Source organism: Octopus sinensis, linkage group LG10, assembly GCF_006345805.1.
Source record: "Octopus sinensis linkage group LG10, ASM634580v1, whole genome shotgun sequence".
Lineage (NCBI taxonomy): Eukaryota > Metazoa > Mollusca > Cephalopoda > Octopoda > Octopodidae > Octopus > Octopus sinensis.
Genome location: NC_043006.1, coordinates 27,943,171 through 27,962,441, shown reverse-complemented (window position 1 = coordinate 27,962,441; position 19,271 = coordinate 27,943,171). Strand labels below are relative to the sequence as shown.

General features: G+C 34.9%; 2 protein-coding genes across 2 annotated transcripts in view; one reads left to right on the top strand and one right to left on the bottom strand.

Moving 5' to 3' along the window:
- LOC115216400 (cyclic AMP-responsive element-binding protein 3-like protein 2) overlaps positions 1 to 11,849 on the bottom strand; it is a 38,352-nt gene extending 26,503 nt beyond the window's left edge. The window contains exon 1 of the mRNA XM_029785705.2: positions 11,202 to 11,849. Within this exon, the coding sequence (XP_029641565.1) occupies positions 11,202 to 11,309 (108 nt within the window). The 5' untranslated portion in view covers positions 11,310 to 11,849. The remainder of the gene's footprint in view (positions 1 to 11,201) is intronic.
- Positions 11,850 to 11,939: 90 nt separating this feature from the next.
- LOC115216401 (dol-P-Man:Man(5)GlcNAc(2)-PP-Dol alpha-1,3-mannosyltransferase) overlaps positions 11,940 to 19,271 on the top strand; it is a 28,084-nt gene continuing 20,752 nt past the window's right edge. The window contains exons 1-2 of the mRNA XM_029785706.2: positions 11,940 to 12,146; positions 18,515 to 18,614. Of these exons, the coding sequence (XP_029641566.1) occupies positions 11,987 to 12,146; positions 18,515 to 18,614 (260 nt within the window). The 5' untranslated portion in view covers positions 11,940 to 11,986. The remainder of the gene's footprint in view (positions 12,147 to 18,514; positions 18,615 to 19,271) is intronic.

Below are 19,271 nucleotides of genomic sequence, written 5' to 3'. Positions count from 1 at the left end.
ATTATGTGGTTAGGTGGTTAGACAAGGAATAAATTTTAAAATATCATCAAAATGGTAGCTGTATTTTCTAACTTTTCTAATCTGTACAAACTTCTTGTTTTACTCTGAATGATGCTTTCTCATAATTTTAAGTGGTGTTTGGAAAAAGAGACATGATGATGTTGATGATGATGATTAGACTTTACAATTTATAGAATTGGGGAAAGATATCTAAAATGGCTATTTCTTAAAGTTCCTAGCCAAGTAATCTATTTCTATTATATTCAATATCATTTATGAAGTCATCAAATGTTGAAGTTTGCCCTCAAATTTTGATGCAAAATATAAAAGGTGTAAAATCTAAACCTGAAATGATATGCTTTAAAATAGGTTTTCAAAAATTCAAATTCTGTTTATAACTCAACAAAAAAGAAAGAAAGAACTCTTTCTAATTTTTGGCACAAGGCAGCAATTTTGAGGGGAGGGGAGCAATTTGGTTACATAAACCTCCAGTACTTGACTGGTACGTTATTTTATTGACCCTGAAAGGATGAAAGACAAAGTTAACCTCAACAGCATTTGAGCTCAAATGTAAAGAGGTGGAAGAAATTCCTATAAGCATTTTGTCCAATACACTAATGACTCTGCCAACATTCTGTCTTCAGAATCAGAATGATCCCATTTAATTGGTACTGGAATTCAAGCTGATCATATGTGCATCATATTTCAAATGGGTTTTCATCAAGATAACTTTTCATTTAGCCTAGTAGGTGTTAGCGTATTGAATGCATAGAGCATTAACAATATAAAGTAAAATATGTAATGAGTAAATAAATATTAGAAAGCAATGACTGCTATTAGATTTCCCCACCCTTTTCTGACTAATACATAAGAGAACAGTAGATTTGTTTCGGCAAGGTATAAACTCACTGAAGTTTGCTGAAAAGGAAGAATAAACAAATTGTGTACAGAATGTTTTGTTTTTTTTATAGTGAAAAACTTTTTTTAAATATTATTTAGAAATTTAATACTACTGGGATGCCAGATCTGCCAGATAAAAAATAGTTAAGTAGGAATCAGGATATTTAAAAAAAAAGTATGGAACACTACAAAAAAGCTGAAACAGAATAAAATATTCTGTAATCTCACATCTCAGAAATTAATTAATATTCTTCACAGATGTCTGTCTTGCAAAAACACTACATGTAATGGTTTAGAAGAAAAATTTAATGTAGGCATCAATTATAGATGTTACATAAGCTTCTACTGGCAGAGGTTGTCAGCGGCTTGCTATGTCAACTAGGGAATGACATTATCTGGATATAACACAACCAGATAAATACAGCCAGTAGACATTGACTAAGTATTGATACATCTGTTATTGTTGTTTAGCCTCAAATCAGTCTTATCAAAGGTATTCCAGATGTGGCTATCCTGTATATTTCAGGTGTGATGAATCTACAAATACATTACTAAATGTGTATTTTGTTTTTTTAAAGATTTGGCTATTTCTTGCAGTTTGAGCAGTCATGCAGCAGTCTCCCTGTTATTGTTTAGCCCCAGGTCAGCCCTAATTGAGCAAATCCTTGAAGAAAGACATTCCTTTTTGTTTATTCAAAGATCATATAGTTCAATGTGTTCTCTTTTTAAGAGTTAGGTTGTGATTTGAAGAAGACTTAACTCCTATTTCTAGCAGCTTGAGCGACAATGTAGAAGCTCCCTTGTCCCTGTTCAATTTCAATGGTACCACTGTAGATATACAGTACAGCTGCTCTATGCTGATTAAGTAGACAAACAGAGTTAGATGGAAAATCCCAAAGTCAGTGCTTTAACAGTGAGAAATAATATCTCATAAGCGTTTTTACAATTGCTAACCTGCTTACTGATGTAGAAAGTCAGTAAGATCATTTCTGCTGATAAAAGAACTGTATAAATGTTTCAATGAGAAAACTAAGCAGCTAAATATATAAATAGAAAAAGGAGACAGAAAGAGAAACAGTGAATGGGGGGAGGAAGGAAACAACATTTTTGTTTAAGTGGATGCTGAGAAATTTTGCATGGTCATCAAGTTAGTTTTAAAAAATGCTGACCAAGAAATAAATTACAGATGCTGAGTCTGGTAGATTTTCTTCACAGCACAAGTATTAGGTCAAACTACACACATGCAGGGAACATAAAATCTATATATAAGCATACACATCTGAGTGCTTATATATACAAACAGGCTTATATACATGCATAAAACATGTACAGTGTGCGTGTGCGTGCTTGAGTATAAGGATATAGGATTGAGACAAACTGTTAACAACAGCCAAAAAATATGTTTTAATGGTACCATATGTTTGGTGCCTTATGTTTTAATTTTGAAACTCTATTTTGGCTCATCAAATATGTTCTATAATTGAATTACTTCGTTATCTATTACTTGTTCATAAGACAAGAGAGGGCATCTACATGGCTACTCAATTTGCTAGAAATAGCAGCTAAATCTCACTACTAACTTAAAATGGAACAACACATTGTGACCACTAGAGCTATGATATAAAGTACTTAATATCTACATTATATGAACAAGAATGTCTGAGTGGTTGTGAAGCTAATATCTTAACCTCATGGCTTTGGGTTCAGTCTCACTGCATGGCACCTTGGGCAAGTGTTTTCTACTATAGCTCTAGACTCACAAGTGAATTTGGTAGACAGAAACTCAAGGAAGCCCATCATCATCATCATCATCATCGTTTAATGTCCGCTTTCCATGCTAGCATGGGTTGGATGATTTGACTGAAGAATGACAAACCAGATGGATGCACCAGGCTCCAATCTGATTGGTAGAGTTTCTACAGCTGGATGCCTTTCCTAACGCCAACCACTCTGAGACTGTAGTGGGTGCTGTTACGTGCCACCAGCACAAGGGCCAGTCAGGTGGTACTGGCAATGGCCACACTCAAATGGTGTTTTTTACATGCCACCTGCAATGATCACACTCAGATGGTGCGCTTAGCGCTTCACTAGCATGGGAGCCAGTCATCAAATTTGATTTTGATTTCTCTTGCCTCAACAGGTCTTCGCAAGCAGAGATTATTGTCCAATGAAGGAAAGGTATGCATAAGTGGGCAAATTTGAAAGTGATTACTTTTATTTCTGGAATAATCTCAACCAGCTTAAGATTCAGACAACTGGAAAATGAAATGCTGAGTTAGAAGCAACAGTCCCACAAACCAAACATTAGACACAGCCCAAAAGAAAGCTAGCTTTTGTAACCAGGACATCCTCATAAATATTACTACTGCTCCTACCACCAATATCACCACTACTATTACTACTGTTACAGGAGGTCAGTGAGCAGGAAGTTATTTCAACAGCTATTTTTTCGGAAAGTGGGAGTACATCCATGACTACACAAATATCCAGCAAGAGATACCATATGATGATAAGACAAGGTTAAGTAACACATATAATAAACCAACTTAAAGTTTATCAGCTCCATTAAAACATCTTTTGTCTTATACACTCGTTAATATTGTAATTAACCATAGATCAATGCAAATTTTAGCAGACAGTGAAAGCACTGATCATTTTATCCCATCCAATATCACTCAGCAAAAGGTTCACTCATAAAACTATTCAGAGGTAATCTTGTACTGGCTAAGTCAACACAGCTTAGTTCCTTAAATATAGGAATATACAATGATGACATTTGGTATACTGATAGTCTGACAAGATCGTCTACTGAGGTGTATAATGTGTTGAACATAGAGCAAAGATGTGTATGATAAGGTAGTAAATGCCGTTCTAAGTAAAAACACTGAAAACAAGATTTTTACCATGAGTACAAGTGGTGGAACTGGGAAAACATATCTCATGAATGCAATTGTAGATTTTCTATGATCAGAGAAAAAATCGTACTCGCTACTGCTCTTTCAGGAATTGCAGCTACCCTGCTATACAATGGTCGAACCCGCCACTCTCACTGCAAAATTCCTATCAATATCACGCCAGAGTCTATTTGCCAAATATCTGAACAAGATGCAACTGCAAAATTCTTCAGGATGTTGAATGCTTGGATCGTTCCTTTTGCAACATCAGGAGGTGTAAAGATCAGTTTCGAGGAATATGCGTTTTGTTTGTTGGCGACTAAAAGCAAATCCTTCCAGTTGTCAAGCATGGAAGTTGACCTCAGATAGTCAATGCAACCTTGAAGTCTGTCACAGAATTGAAACTATCAAAGCAACATCAACCTCATGAAAACACAATTCAAATCCGGCCTGAGTTTGTCCATATATATATATATCAAGCTGGACTGCTGAAATCTACAAGTTTTTTTTTTCATTCTCTCTGTTCATTTTCTCTTATTCCTTTCTGTTGAAGAGCATTGGCTCGAAATATAAAAGACCTTTTCATTTTCCCCAAGCATCAAACTAATACACTTGCTTGTTGTTCATACACCTGTCTTCATCTTTTGTTTTTCTCTAAACTTCAACTATATATATACATGCATACATACATACATATATATATATATATATCCCATCCAACCCATGCCAGCATGGAAAACAGACATATGATGATGATAATATACATACGAGTCATCTAGGAGACCATAAGTCAGGGAAAAGATGCACTCATATATTTGTCAGTAGAGTGAGTATATTATCCAAAACGTATAGTATTAAATATCCATCATGGCTGATCTTACCAATCGCCATATTCCCTTCCATATCGGCTAACTCTGATGAGCATTAAGTTACATAATCAGATTGTTACTTAACACCCCATTGTATTCTTTACACATAACCGATTGGTAAGATCAGCCGTGATGGATATTTAACACTATACTTTTCAGATAATATATATTATATAGCTGAATCAGAGAAGGAAAGGCTGCACAAATCTGAGATTGATAGAGGTAGGAATTATCTTCAATCAGGAGACTTAGATTGGATACTTTCAAATTAGTAAATGCTACTCACTCAGAGACCAGCTGGTGATGTTAAACAAGACAAAAGATTATATATATATATATATGTATACATACATACATAGATACACACACACAGTGACAGACAAACAGATAACAAATATTGATGTTTTAAAAAAAGGCATAAAGACACGTTTTTAAGTGAAAACATGTGGAATTTACTGAATCAATACCATTTTTTTATGTATTTATTTCATCGATTCATGTTGCATAAAAAGAAAACTCAATCCCCTCAGATTGTTGAGAGATTTGACTATTGATGAGGATCCTTGATAAGGGCTAATGGTGACTAAATACAGTAATTCATTTAAAACAGTGCTCTATGAATTATTTATATCTAGCAAATGTTAATGTTCAAATGTATAATTCTTTTAAAACCCAGTACAGGTTTTAAGTTAATGGAAAAGGTAAAAATTAAAGAAAAAGTCAAAAAATTTAAATGACATTTCATAAACACATGCACAAAATATAAAATTTCAAAAAATTAAAACATATATACATATATAGATATGATTACTATATAATTTTGTGAAATTTATATTTTGTTTTTAAAGCTATATATATGTGTGCGAATGGTATACTCTTTTTTTTTTTTACTCTTTTACTTGTTTCAGTCATTTGACTGCGGCCATGCTGGAGCACCGCCTTTAATCGAGCAACTCGACCCCAGGACTTATTCTTTTGTAAGCCCAGTACTTATTCTATCGGTCTCTTTTGCCAAACTGCTAAGTAACGGGGACATAAACACACCAGCATCGGTTGTCAAGCAATGCTAGGGGACAAACACAAACATACACGCACACACACATATACATATATATACGACGGCCTTCTTTCAGTTTCCGTCTACCAAATCCACTCACAAGGCTTTGGTCGGCCCGAGGCTATAGTAGAATACACTTGCCCAAGGTGCCACGCAGTGGGACTGAACCTAGTAAATTTTTTTCCTCTAATTTTCATATTTTTCTTTAATTTAAAACTCGTGCTGGGTTTTGAAAACTGTCATATGGTTGAACATTAACATTTGCAGACAGATTTAGAAGGTTGTTTGTTGTGGCTGGTCAGAGAGTGACCATTGGTTTCTCACAGATGAAGCACTTAGCCACATAGGCAGTTCATCAGACTCAAATGGCCAGAGAGACACATCCATTTGAATCTGGTGATTCATCAATATGGCTAAGTACTTTATAGGTAAAAAACCAATGGTCACTCTCTGACCAGCTACAACAAACAACCTTCTAAATATTACAGCTCTAATGCTTTAGAGTATGCTTTCTTTTCTTTCAGATATTTGAACAACTAACCAATATATATATACTGGTTATATAAAATATATGTGTATATATATATATTTTACTTCTTTCAGTCATTTGACTGTGGCCATGCTAGGGCACTGCCTTGAAGGGTTTTAGTCAAACAAATTGACCCCATTATTTTTTCTTTTGTATGCCTAGTACTTATTCTATCAGTCTGTTTTGCTGAACTGCTAAGATACAGGGAACATAAACACAGCAGCACTAGTTGTTAAGCAGTGGTAGGGGACAAACATAAAGACACACACATAGATACATATATATTTATATATACACATGATGGGCTTCTTTCAGTTTCAGTCTACCAAATCCATTCATAAGGCTTTGGTCAGCCTGAGACTATAGTAGAAGACATAGTCACTACACACACTTTTTTCTCTCCTCGTTTTTTCTGTGTCTCTTTCTGTAGAAGAGCATAGGCTCGAAACGTAAAAGACTTTTTCTATTCCTGAGCATTATACATCTGTTTGTTTTGTACACCACCTGTCTTCATCTTTTGTTTTTTTCGTAAACTCTCCCTGTACCACCAAACTGGCCCTCGTGCCGGTGGCATGTAAAAGCACCCACTACACTCTCAGAGTGGTTGGCGTTAGGGAGGGTATCCAGCTGTAGAAACTCTGCCAGATCAGATTGTGGTCTGGTTCGCCAGACCTCAGTCAAATCATCCAACCCATGCTAGCATGGAAAGCGGACATTAAATGATGATGATGATGATGATGATATATATATCATATAATTTTTTTATGCCAGAACTAAAGGTAAATAACACTATGAGTGTAGAATGTTGGGTTAAAACAACTCTTAGATGGACACAATTGAAAGTGGCCCAAGCACACAAACACGTGTGTGTGTTATAATCTTAATTAAAAAAGGAACAGCAAAGTTAGTTGGCCAACTAGGATCTTTCTGTTGGCGGATTGTAAGAAAGTGACCGAAAAAGAATGAATTTCAAAAATTGAGGAGAATAAGTCAGTTTTAGATGGGAAGAATTGATATTAAGAAGAAAATGTTGTTAAATATCTTTATTACACCTACGTAAGAAAGAGATGCTACATTGATTAGATCTGTGGGAGATAAGTAAAGTCACTAGAAAATGGATGTGGTATCATACTGTTATCACATCAGGCTTTTATACATGAAGATTAACTCTTAAATTGTTCAGCGCTCTTCAAGAGATTACACTTGGTGTTCAGTCAGATGTTCCTGAGATTTGGCATCACAGGAACCCAATATATCTTATGTGTGTGTGTCTATGCACGTGCACACACACATGCATATATATATATCATTGGGTGTAGGAAATGAAGTAGGTAAATACATACAACCTGTGTTTCTTAGGAGGTTATGTAACAATAGGTTATTGCTGAAGCATGCTCAATGTCTCTGTAGCAGACTTCCCAAGTTAAACGCAAAATCTCATGTTAGCTCTTTGTTCCTGTCCATGACAAAATCGCACAGACTACAACATAACATGTGATCACAAAATACACAAATTTCAAATCTTGCGAAGTAAACTCAGCACACTGCCTCATAAAGGTCACTGCTAGTTCTCACTGAGCACGCAACCATGTGGTGTCATCTGTTGGCGCACTACAGAAGTAGTCCGGGAACTTATTGATACCACCTTGTATTGGGTTAAACGACCCTTCAAACAGAAAAAGTTAAAGACTTCAACGATATGCTTTAGTGTGCGTGTATATGCATGTATATGCTTTGTTATAAACAGAAATACCTCTGACGAAAGAAGCATTAATTTTTTAGTTCATTCAGCTTTTCTCAACTGATCAATAAACCAATTGAGAAACCTATCAGTAACGAATGTATAATGACTGTTGGAAACAGCTGTAAGCCAAATTTACTCCAATAAATGAAAAATATGACCGTTATTTATAGCTTGTCATGTATGTGTGTTTGCGCGCGCGCACACACATTACAGTAATCCCTCGCCATATCGCGGTTCACCTATCGTGGTTTATTATTTGCGTTTACGTCGATTCCTCTGTGGTGTTGTTTTGCATTCATAATAAAATAAATATATACAAATTATAAAATAATTAAAAAATATACAGTACAGTAGTTTCTACTTCGCGGATTTTCACCTATCGCGGTGGGGTTTGGAACGTAACACCCGCGATAGTCGAGGGATTGTTGTATGTGTGTATATATATATTACGCACGGGGGTCCATGTAATCGACTTAATTCGTTTGTCTGTCCTTGTTTGTCCCCTCTGCGTTTAGCCCCTTGTGGGTAGTAAAGAAAAAGTATATACACACACATATATATATATATATATATATACCGGAGTAAACACATATATGTGAAACAAGGTGGAAAAAAGAGTACTTAAATACCAGTGGTAGAGTAATATGCTTTATTTAAAGCAGCAGAAAATTCAACAAAACCTGTTACTCTGAGTTTCCCGTTGCCGTTCGTCGGACAAAACTTATATATATATAAGTCTGACATAAGTTTTGTAAAGTAGGATTTTGTTTTCAATTAAAAGCACTTAGAAAATCATTTCAGATATAGAATTAGCTTTTTAAAACACTTCTTGACGATAAATATCAAATTTTAGATCAGAAATTATTGTTCCTACATCGTTGATTGTAAAAATCGAGAGAACAAGAATAGTATCAAGTCCTTACAGACATACACAGACACTCCATATGGACCCTGTCGTAACATCTCTTAGCATGAATATCTAGCTAAGCCGTGAGTGCATGTGTTGTTGGTGTGTAGTCAACACACACGCACAACATGATATCGTAATTTGTTCTCAGAACATGCTACCGTGCGCATATACAAATGCTTACGTATGGAAGTAGACACGTGTAGCCGTGTAAATAAAGATCGATGGCAGGCAACTTTAAGAAAGGTCTTTATGTGAAGGTATTGGGGGACGTATTAATTCAAATATCTATACCAGTGGTTTTCAACCAGTGTTCCGCGGAATCTTAGGGTTCCGACAGTACAGTCCTGGGGTTCCGCAAGAAGTTACAAAACTGCTAAAATCGGCAGTAATTTTTAATTCTCCTGTGCAGATATGTGTGCATAAGACTATTAAATTATTGCACACGGGTTCCTCGAGCCAGTGGAATGTTTCTTTGGGGTTCCGCTCCAGCAAAAAGGTTGAAAAGCACTGATCTATACACATACTCTCTTGAAGAGAAGAAAAGTTCCGCGGATGTTATTTCTAAATAAAACATTGTATATTTCTATCTAATGTACTTAGATATTTCTATCTATTTAGGGTATACTAATTTAAAGTGGCGTGTATAATTTAAGGTATGTGAAGACTTTAAAAATGTTCATTGGCAGTTTAACAATATTCCTCTTTACATGTCCCCGGCCTTAACAGAAACATAATCACATCGGACGGACGGACACTCACACACGCACGCACCCTGTGCGTGTGTATGGGATTGCATGTAAACATTACTTTAGAACGAAACCCTCATCAAATTTCAATAGAAACGGATTGATAAAATTCTATTAACATTCAAAACTATTGAGCATGACATAAAATAAGCAATACAAGAAGTCCCAAATACAGAATAAACATGCTCACATAAATAATGGTTAATAAACAAACCCCGCCCACTCGAACTGTGTGTGTGTAAAAAAAAAAGGCACAGTTAGCATTTGAAAAACACTAATTTACCTTAACAGATGTTACCAAAGTTTATTTCATACTGGGTGGGATTCAATTCTAAAGAGGGATTTACTGTGATCTTTTTAGAATTTTGAATAAGAAAATATGGTGTCTTTTTTTTTACATTCTCTTCAAGTTTAAGAATACTCAGACTTAGATTTTTTTTTAAAAATTTCACCAAGACAAAATAACCTTTCAGTAAAAGTACATTATACTCGTTCAAGATAGTCAATACGTTTTAACAAGAACTTGAGATTTGTGTGGACTCATCAAGTTTAGCATGGACTTAAGTTATAAACATTTTCAAAAGTTTACATCTTATATAACAGGAATACAATCCCCAAATATTACATAGTTGTAGTGATAGGTTCAACACATGCAAGGCTAGAAAAACGGGCGTCAAATGATGTTGATTATAATCATGCAGCATGTAATTATAGTTCAGGTCTGAACTAATATCCTAAAGCTTTGCTAATGGTATTTATTCTAACTTCCAATGTGTACTAATTCCCCACAAATGGTTTCAATACAATTTTAACAGAAAGATTTGGAAGAATTAGATGAAAGTTCAAGGAAGAAATCTTAACACGCCAGCCCAATATGCTAGATATAGTAGCTGAATCTACCTAAGATTACATCCTACTAGGAAGGACACATTAGATTATATGATACTGGATATACCCTGCCCCGATATAAATGGTGTGTCATGGCATGGCTTGGAGGTGACCTGGGGCTAAAACAAAAGTTAGAGATGGATAAAAAGTTCTAACAACGCTTTGATATGAATACTTTACAAAAAAGTTTTAAGACAAACTGAAATGAAAATACAATCTTAAATATAAACAGCTTGAATTTGTATAAGTTTTTAAAAGAATAAACAACATATTTTAAGTTTAGCTGCATGACATGAGTAATGTCAATAACTACGAAGAGTCCGATCGAGAAATGATGAAATACTTGAAGTCCATCTCTTTAGACAAGTGAAACTGAAACAATAATTTCATATCCGTGTGATTGAAAACGTGAGAAAAAACAGCGTGATAGTGATATAAAAGTAAAATAAATTGTTAATGTTTGGTGGTATTAAAGCAGAAGAACAGATTGGCTTCGTTGATGACAGCCGGGGAGTATCATGTGCCTGGCTAACAAATTACATGACGAAGCTGGATGATGCAACATTTCAGCCAAGTGAAAATATGACGGATTAGGTCAAGCAAAACATCGACTACTTGTCCATTGTTCACACAGTTATCAACAGACAAAATAAAAGTTACTCACCCAATCCATGTTATCGAAAGGATCAGTACGAAATTCGTCTTTAAGAATTCCGTCGTTCGTATTAAATAACATGTCCAAAAGCCGCTCGTTTTCTGGAGCTTCGTTCATCTTGAGGCAGCAATGATGGGTTACTTCAAAATATTACATAAACTGACGGATAAACAATGTAATCGAGGGAATGAACAATATTGAAAAGTCCGAATGAGATGAGGAAGTTTTAGTTTTCTGATATGGTCTGTTGTGTTACGAAGTATTTTGAAATCTGTTTAGTTTTAGCAAGAAAAAGTGTTTTCGTAAGAGTATCATTGTAAATTAGCAAATGTTTACTGTTTATGAACTCATTGTGTGTTCATCGTTTCATTGTGAAGAGTTGTGTTGATCTGAACAACAATAACAAGAGACAATGTTGTGACACATCAGCAACTGTCAGCAGGATCGACGATGACGTGGCTCTCCCTCAACAAATCTCGTTAACTACGTAGTCACCAAAAGTGATTGTTGAAAATACTTCAAACTTATATTTGTCCGATAGATTAGGTAGATTTACTAAACAGAAAATCTTTATTAGCGAAGATTAATAAGGGATTTATTTAGACATGTTTATAAATTTATTTATAGAAATGTTTATAAATTTATTTATAGACTTATTTCATTAAAAAGCCATCCCAATGGGTTTGGTTGCTATGCGATAACTTAGAGTTATTTCCTCTTCGCTTGCAATTAGTGGCCGCCAGATGTCGATAAATATCCTTCCGTTCTGTATTTCTTTCAGAAGTTTTATCGTCATGCTACAATCGCAGTGGGTGAAAGTTCGATCCCACATGGCCCGACTGCCGGCCCTTGTGGAAAGAATTCTTTATGATCCACGTTTTCCATTGCCGATAATGTTTTGTCTTTTCCTGGCAGAAATCGTCGTTAATTACTTTATTATAAACGAAATAAAATGTAAGTTGCTTGTCTCCTCTCTCTTGATTGTGTGGAACAGTAAATATAGTTTGTGTACTTTTAAACTTTTTTTGCTTCCTAGTTATGCGATGTGCATTCACTGCCTTTAACATAATGAGATAGCACAGATGATAATAAAGTGAACCCAGAATAAAACCGTTCTGTTTATGAGTTTAACTTCATAACCAGCTGATCTAGCAAGCGGGGCCTCATATCAGTGAGGGGGGCCGGTGCGCATTGATGCCGTCGAGAGGTATACGGAGCTTTTGACTGGTAGCACTAGCATGTGCAAGTTGTTTGCAAGACATGCTGAAATAGAGCTGAAGGGTAGTGATAACATTTATCTGTAAACATGCTTGGCGAATTCTTTAATTCTACACGCTACATAAAAAGGTTGAGTGCTGTCAATAACAATTCAAGAGTTTGAAGGATGTTTGGGGAATTGTGTTTCAAGTTTTCGGCAAAAGAAATATAGAAAATTGGTAATCGAGAATTCATTCGAAAATGCTGTTTGAGACATCAAAGTGACAAAATAAGGGCAAGCGCTCTCACTTACAAAGAAGAAACAAGATAGCTCGACCTGCTGGAAATAGCAGCCAAATCGCTCTCAAATTTCACCTCCTACTTTAAGGAAAAAGACATGTACACTTCAGTGTTGTCCTACATACAACATGCCTTAAAATAGAATGAGATAGTGGCGGCTTGAGTAATTCCTTTCATCATAAGCGTGCTCGATCGGGTTTTACCTGCTCCCACATAATAGGAAAAAAAAATTAAACGTTTAATACATTTCAGTGATGAGTTATATGTTGACTAACTGACGTTTAAAAATCCTGTTGCGCGGTGCCCTTTTTATACTCCAACAGAACTCTCTCTCTCTCTCTCTCTCTCTCTCTCACTTCAAAATGCATCGCATGCCTATTTAAAGATGCGGGCTTCAACGATGCGAAATTACTATTGCTAATAGCAATTTCTTACATTTTCTCATACTTATTGGAAATCACTCCCAGCATATAATTAGTCTTATCTACACTGGAGTGAGGAAATGCAAAGTTGACTCCAGTGGGATTTGAAATCTGAATGTAGAGAGATATAACCCGAGGTGGGCACCATTAATCGAAAGGTTGATTTTGTTAATCCTTTAATTCTTTGAAAATGTAACGGAAGTTATCGTTAACTTTTATTGAAAAAAAGGCATAACTACAGTTTAATACCCCATTGACTTTGTTACCTCATAACTTCCAGAAAAATGGATATTATGGGTTAATATTTACAATATTACCCTTTTTAACGAAACTTCCACCAAATAATCGCTTTATATCCTGTAGATTGAGTGTATATGAAGATTTGTTAGAAAATATTTTCCCCCTCGTAACTTTCTGGAAAATAGGTATTGTTTAATGAAATTTTATACAAATACTTTTCAAACGGTGAAGATTACAATTAAAAAGAAATTTGTAGGCAAATTTTTTTGGAAGGGGCGGAGTTTCGGATCAGACGGCCCACATAAGTTGGAGTTTCTCCGTTTTGATGGGGATTTTTTCCAATGTTTTTCACCAGAGTCTTTAGAATAATGGAAGGCATCTTTTCATGAAAAAAAAATGGGAAAAATTTTGAAAATTTTTTTCACTCCTGCCACCTCCTCACCACCTCAGTCCAAAACGATTTTGGCCGTTTTTTTCAATACACACTTAAAACCCGTGAGAGAAACATTTTCGGTTCAAAAAAAAATTGTTAATAATTTCAGAGGAAAATGTGTGATTGAAGGGAGACCTAGCTGTTGTTTCTAGCACATCCCAAAACCTCCCTCGTTTCTTTCTCACTCACACATCTATTGATATTTTTCTCCCCATAAACAAATTTTATCGAATGATGATGTCGAAGTAACACACGTGTTGTCCCAACCAAGCGAGGCCATGTTATGTGTGTAAGAAAAAAGACGCCTAAAATCATCTGTAGTGTTCATATTAATCTGTCAAATGTAATGCTTATTTGTTCATATTGTTTTGAATTATTCAGGTTCAAGAGGGGTGTCCACAATATTTGCTTGTAACTTTGTAAATTTTTTACATACAGATTTGAAATTTTGTCAGTGGGTGCTTTATATACCACTGGTTTGTAGTTATGTATGTAATTTTAGCTGATTTTGCAGAGTAAATTTGACTTTTATGGGCAGGTAAATTTAATCAACAGGTGCATTATGGATAAACACTAAAATTGACATTCTTAATGCGTCTTACCTGTTTGATTTATTATTAAAATTATTCCAGATGGCAACAAACAAAATTCTGCACTTTTCAAGATGAGGTAATTTGATTTGAATTAATTAAAATACAGGTATAATCAGTACAAGATTTTATTCTTTCGGTAAATATTTCATGTTTCAGTGTGAAATAATTTTTTTCCCACAGTTTTTATGGGTGCATTCAATGTAGCTGACTTTTAAGCCCATTGCATGCCACTTTTTCCAGACAAGAAAGGTGGGAAGGGTGGTGGGGACCTCAAATTTTCCCATCAAGTGAGTTTTGTTTCACGGGTCTTTTTTCTTTTCCATGTTATTTTGCATGCTTTCATCAAATGTGATGTTGAAATCACACATAAACAGCTCCTTTTTCCAGGAAAGGAAAGATTTGGCTGTTATTTCTAGCATGCCCTGCTCCTACGTAACAGCTATTTGTGTTCACACCAAAATATTTACAAAGTTTTTTCCCTCCATTTATTTTTTGCACTTTATGGAAGTCAATATTTTCTCTGTTGACGTCTACCTCAGTTAATTTTGCTTTTCTTCCAGTTCTGTGCTTTCTGGAAGAAAAGCCCTCACATTATCTCAAAGCTACGAGAATTCACTAATGAGATTCGTTTATCTTCTAAAAGATTTCGTAGAGGAATTAGATAAAATGGGTTTGGGCTGATTTAAACACTAAAGGGTTAAAAAGTGCCAAAACTATAAAATCAGCTTTTTTGGCCTTTTTGAGGGCTTTAGAACCCAAAAACTATGGGTTTTTTTGTTTTTTATTGTAGAGTTAAATAATGCTGATTTTATAGTTTTAGATTTTAAAGGGCCTAAAAAAGCTGAAAGAACGACGTGTACAATATGCTAAGACAATCTGGAAACAATAGAAACTTTTAAATGTTGACTGGTTTTTATGAAATTTTTGGGTTAATGGATTTCAGTTAACTGAAGCTAAATTTAACGGAAGTTAATTAGTCCGATAATGATTTTCAAAGTTAACTTAAAAGTTAAATCGTTAATGAAAATGTCAACTTCGTTAATTAATGATTAACGGATTAACAGCCTTACATCCAGCTCTGGATATAACTATATACTACAAAACTGTCACAGTAGATTAAATCAATTAAATTTCATTGAAATGATTCAAATAAGATCAAAATTTTCATAAAATAAGACAACGTAGGTGGAAGTGAATCTCATCTTTTGAGTCAACTGGCAAATGTAATGCGTCTACTTTATTTGGCCTCTTTTTTACACCCACACATACACAAACATATTCATTTTACAAGGAAGAGGTTGACAATGACTTTGAAGTTTCAGCTTTGAAGGGTTAGTCAAACAAATGAACCCCAGAACTCATTTTTTAAGCCTGGTACTTTTGATGAACTGCCAATTTATGACAACAGAAAAAAAACCAACACTGCATGGGGTGGATGCAGATGTCTTTAAAATAAAACTGGATCTCTTGTCAGGTGTCCCAGATGAACCAACTTCACGGCAGGAGGTGCAGATGAGGGCAGCTGCATTGAACTCTCTCATGCACCAAATGGCAATTGCTAAAAAGCATTCGTGAAGTAAAATCGTGTAGCAACACCAAATGGCGGTGCCCCAGCATGGCCACAGCTTGTGAGCTGAAACTAGATAAAAATAAAAAATAAACTGGTTATTTAGCTAAGGTGGAGGATAGCAAATACAAACACTAACACACACACACACACATGATGGGCTTCCACTGCCAAATTCACTCACCAGATACTTGCACAGGGTGTTATGTAGTGGGACTGAACCCAAATCCATATGGTTGCAAAGTAAGCTTCTTGACCATACAGACAAGCCTGCACCTAACCAATCGTTTTTGTTCTTGTGTTTACTAAGTCAGAAATTGTAAGTAAATTCATTCATATATTTAGTAAATATGGCAGATGTATCATAAAATGGGCAACATTTAATTGCTATTGATTTTTCTTTTGCAAATTTTAAAATATTGAACACCTTGTTGATTATATCTCAAAATAAAAAGTAAAACAACTATTTACTGACTATGTAAGAAGGCTTCCACAAAGGCCCTGTTATTGTTGCAAAGCAAAAGAATGAAATTTTTTATCATCTGTTGTCCAATTTACAAAATGCTTTATGATAATAAGCAATTTTTTTTATCATAATTGTCTTCATCATCATCACCATCACCACCACTGCTGCCACCATCAGCATCAAATAGAATCAATTATATTAATTTTTTTCATTATTTTATAATCATTTGTGAATTGTCATACTCTGTTGTTCTCTTGTGTTGCCACTGTTATTATCCCAATAAGGTTCCACTATATTATTGATTCCTGATCTCAGTTACTCATTTATATAATTATGATGAATTATGCAAATGAGTGATATTACGCAAACTGAATTTAAATAGCTGAATAATATTTAATAATAATATTTAAAAAAATAACAATAATTTTTCAAATAAAATTATTGTTATTCTTTTACTTGTTTCAGTTATTGGGCTGTGGCCATATTGTTACTGGATTGCAGGCTACTACCTCGAAGAGTTTAGTCAATCATATCAATTTTAGTGCTTATTTTTAAGTCTTGTACTTATTGTATCAGTTTCATTTTGCTGAACCTCTAAGTCACAGAGCCATAAACATACTAATGCCAATGAGAGCAGTGAGAGACAAAGATGCACACACACACACATATATGTATATATGTATGGATGAACGTATATACATATAACAGGCTTCCTTACAGTTTTTGTCTATCAGATACTCTCACAATCTGGGGATATAACAGAAGACTGTTGCTCAGTGTACCACTTTATGATACTAAACCCAAAAGCATTTGGTTGCAAAATGAACTTCTTAACTACTCAACTATGCCTACACTAAATTATATTTAGGAGATAAAAGACAGAAAATAAAATATGAAATGAAATTTAATGAGAGTCGTACCTGGCTGATTCAATGAGGTATTGGTGCTGTGCTGTATTCTCAGTCAAAATAATAGCTTTCACTTGTTCAGTCCACTTTGGTATGATGGCTAGTCATATATTCTTCTTATGTTGTTCACAATGTGAGGTAGGCTCTACATGTAGACATTGACCGCACTAAAGTTTGCTAATAGTTTATTAACCAGTACCATTATATTAATAATTACACATCTAATAAATAAATGGAACAATTTTCAACAGACTAACAGTTAGTAATCTTCTGTATATAACTTTATATATAAAGTGGATAATATTATGAAAGTAGTGTAAAGAATTTAAATCATTGCATATAATTAATGTGCTTTACTTGACATTACAAGTTATGGTGAGTGCCTTTTGTCAAGTATGACATAAACATGTTACTTAAAAGTAAAAGAGTGGGAGAGAACAACTCACTGAGACAAACAACATAGATTCTCCTAGATGACTAGTTTGTTTCAATTTGCCAACCATTCTATAGCTTTTAACCATCCTAGAATGTTCCACCCAACTGTTTGGCAGGTTACTTGCATACTTCCATTAAAGTTTGTTGCCTTTATGAGGGGGTACTGAAAAGTTCCTGGCTTTGGGTAAAAGAAAATACAGGGGGATCAGTTAATTAAGATTTTGTCAAACATATTCTCCTCTCAGGTTCACAGATACTTATTGCAGCAGTCCTTTGGGTTTTCTAAGCCCTGTAAAAGATTTAGCCTAATTCAAGTAGAGAAAGACAACAGTAACAGCTAGAAAGCAGAGTACACAGAATAAAATACTAAAACGGAGAAAAATGAACATAAGAGAATAAGGGTGCATAGGCATATCGGAAGTAATGTCGGTGAATTTCAGGAAGCATGGAATTTGTAAAGGATGCAGTTTTCTCACAGTTAACAACAAACACAGGAAGTTTATTCCATGCTTCAGCATTTCCAAGCATGAAAAAATGCTTCCAACACTTATGGGCACTGTGCTGTTTTTTAATTTTATAAGCATGTTGAGTGTTTGAGATATTGAATTGAAAACATGATAAAATTGTTGTTAGAAAGATAGTGGGTAATCTTGGTTTATGTATGAGTATTCAGTTTGTGCTATTATTAAAAAACGACTTGGCATAATTACAATTTTGGCAAAATATGAAGAATTTATTCATTTATTTCTAATTTACTTCAGATACAGAAATTGACTGGCGTGCATATATGCAAGAAGTTGAAGGTGTTGTAAATGGCACATACGACTATACAAAATTAAATGGGGACACTGGACCTCTGGTGTAAGTTCTTTACTAAATGTTACTTTTATCTATTTTGTTGTTGCTTAGCCCCAGGTCAAAACTGCTCAAGTAAATCTATGATCAAACCTGTGCTCACTTCATCTTATTGTGTTGAGTCAAAAGTTTAGCAATATTTTGGTATCTTATTTGCTTTATTCATTATTTTACAACAAAAAGCATTCAATGTAGAGGTCATCATGTTGCACCACTTTCTGCCAGTTCTTTTTGATACTAGTTCTTGTCTTTTGTGGCAAAGAACTCCTTCACTAAAGTTTCCACTTCTTCTTAGTTGATGAAGCATTACGAATACAGTGAGCTATGGATCGGAATGAGTAATAATCTGAGGGAGCTGGGTGTGGTATCATTTCCATTCCCTCAAATTCCTGGAGTTTATTCTGGGTCGTTCAAGAGGTATGAAAGGTTGTGTTTTGCTGCAGAAGAACTTGCTCTATATTAACCAATGCCAGATATTTTTTCCACACAGTGGCATACATTTGTTCCAGTTGTTTGGATCACAGGTTGGCATTGATAGTTTGACCATCCAGAATGAACTCATAGTGAATTATCCCCTCATAATTCCACCAGATGCAAAGCATCACTTTGTATTCAAAACACCCTTGTTTGACAACAGATTCTGGAAGCTGGTCCTTGCTTAAC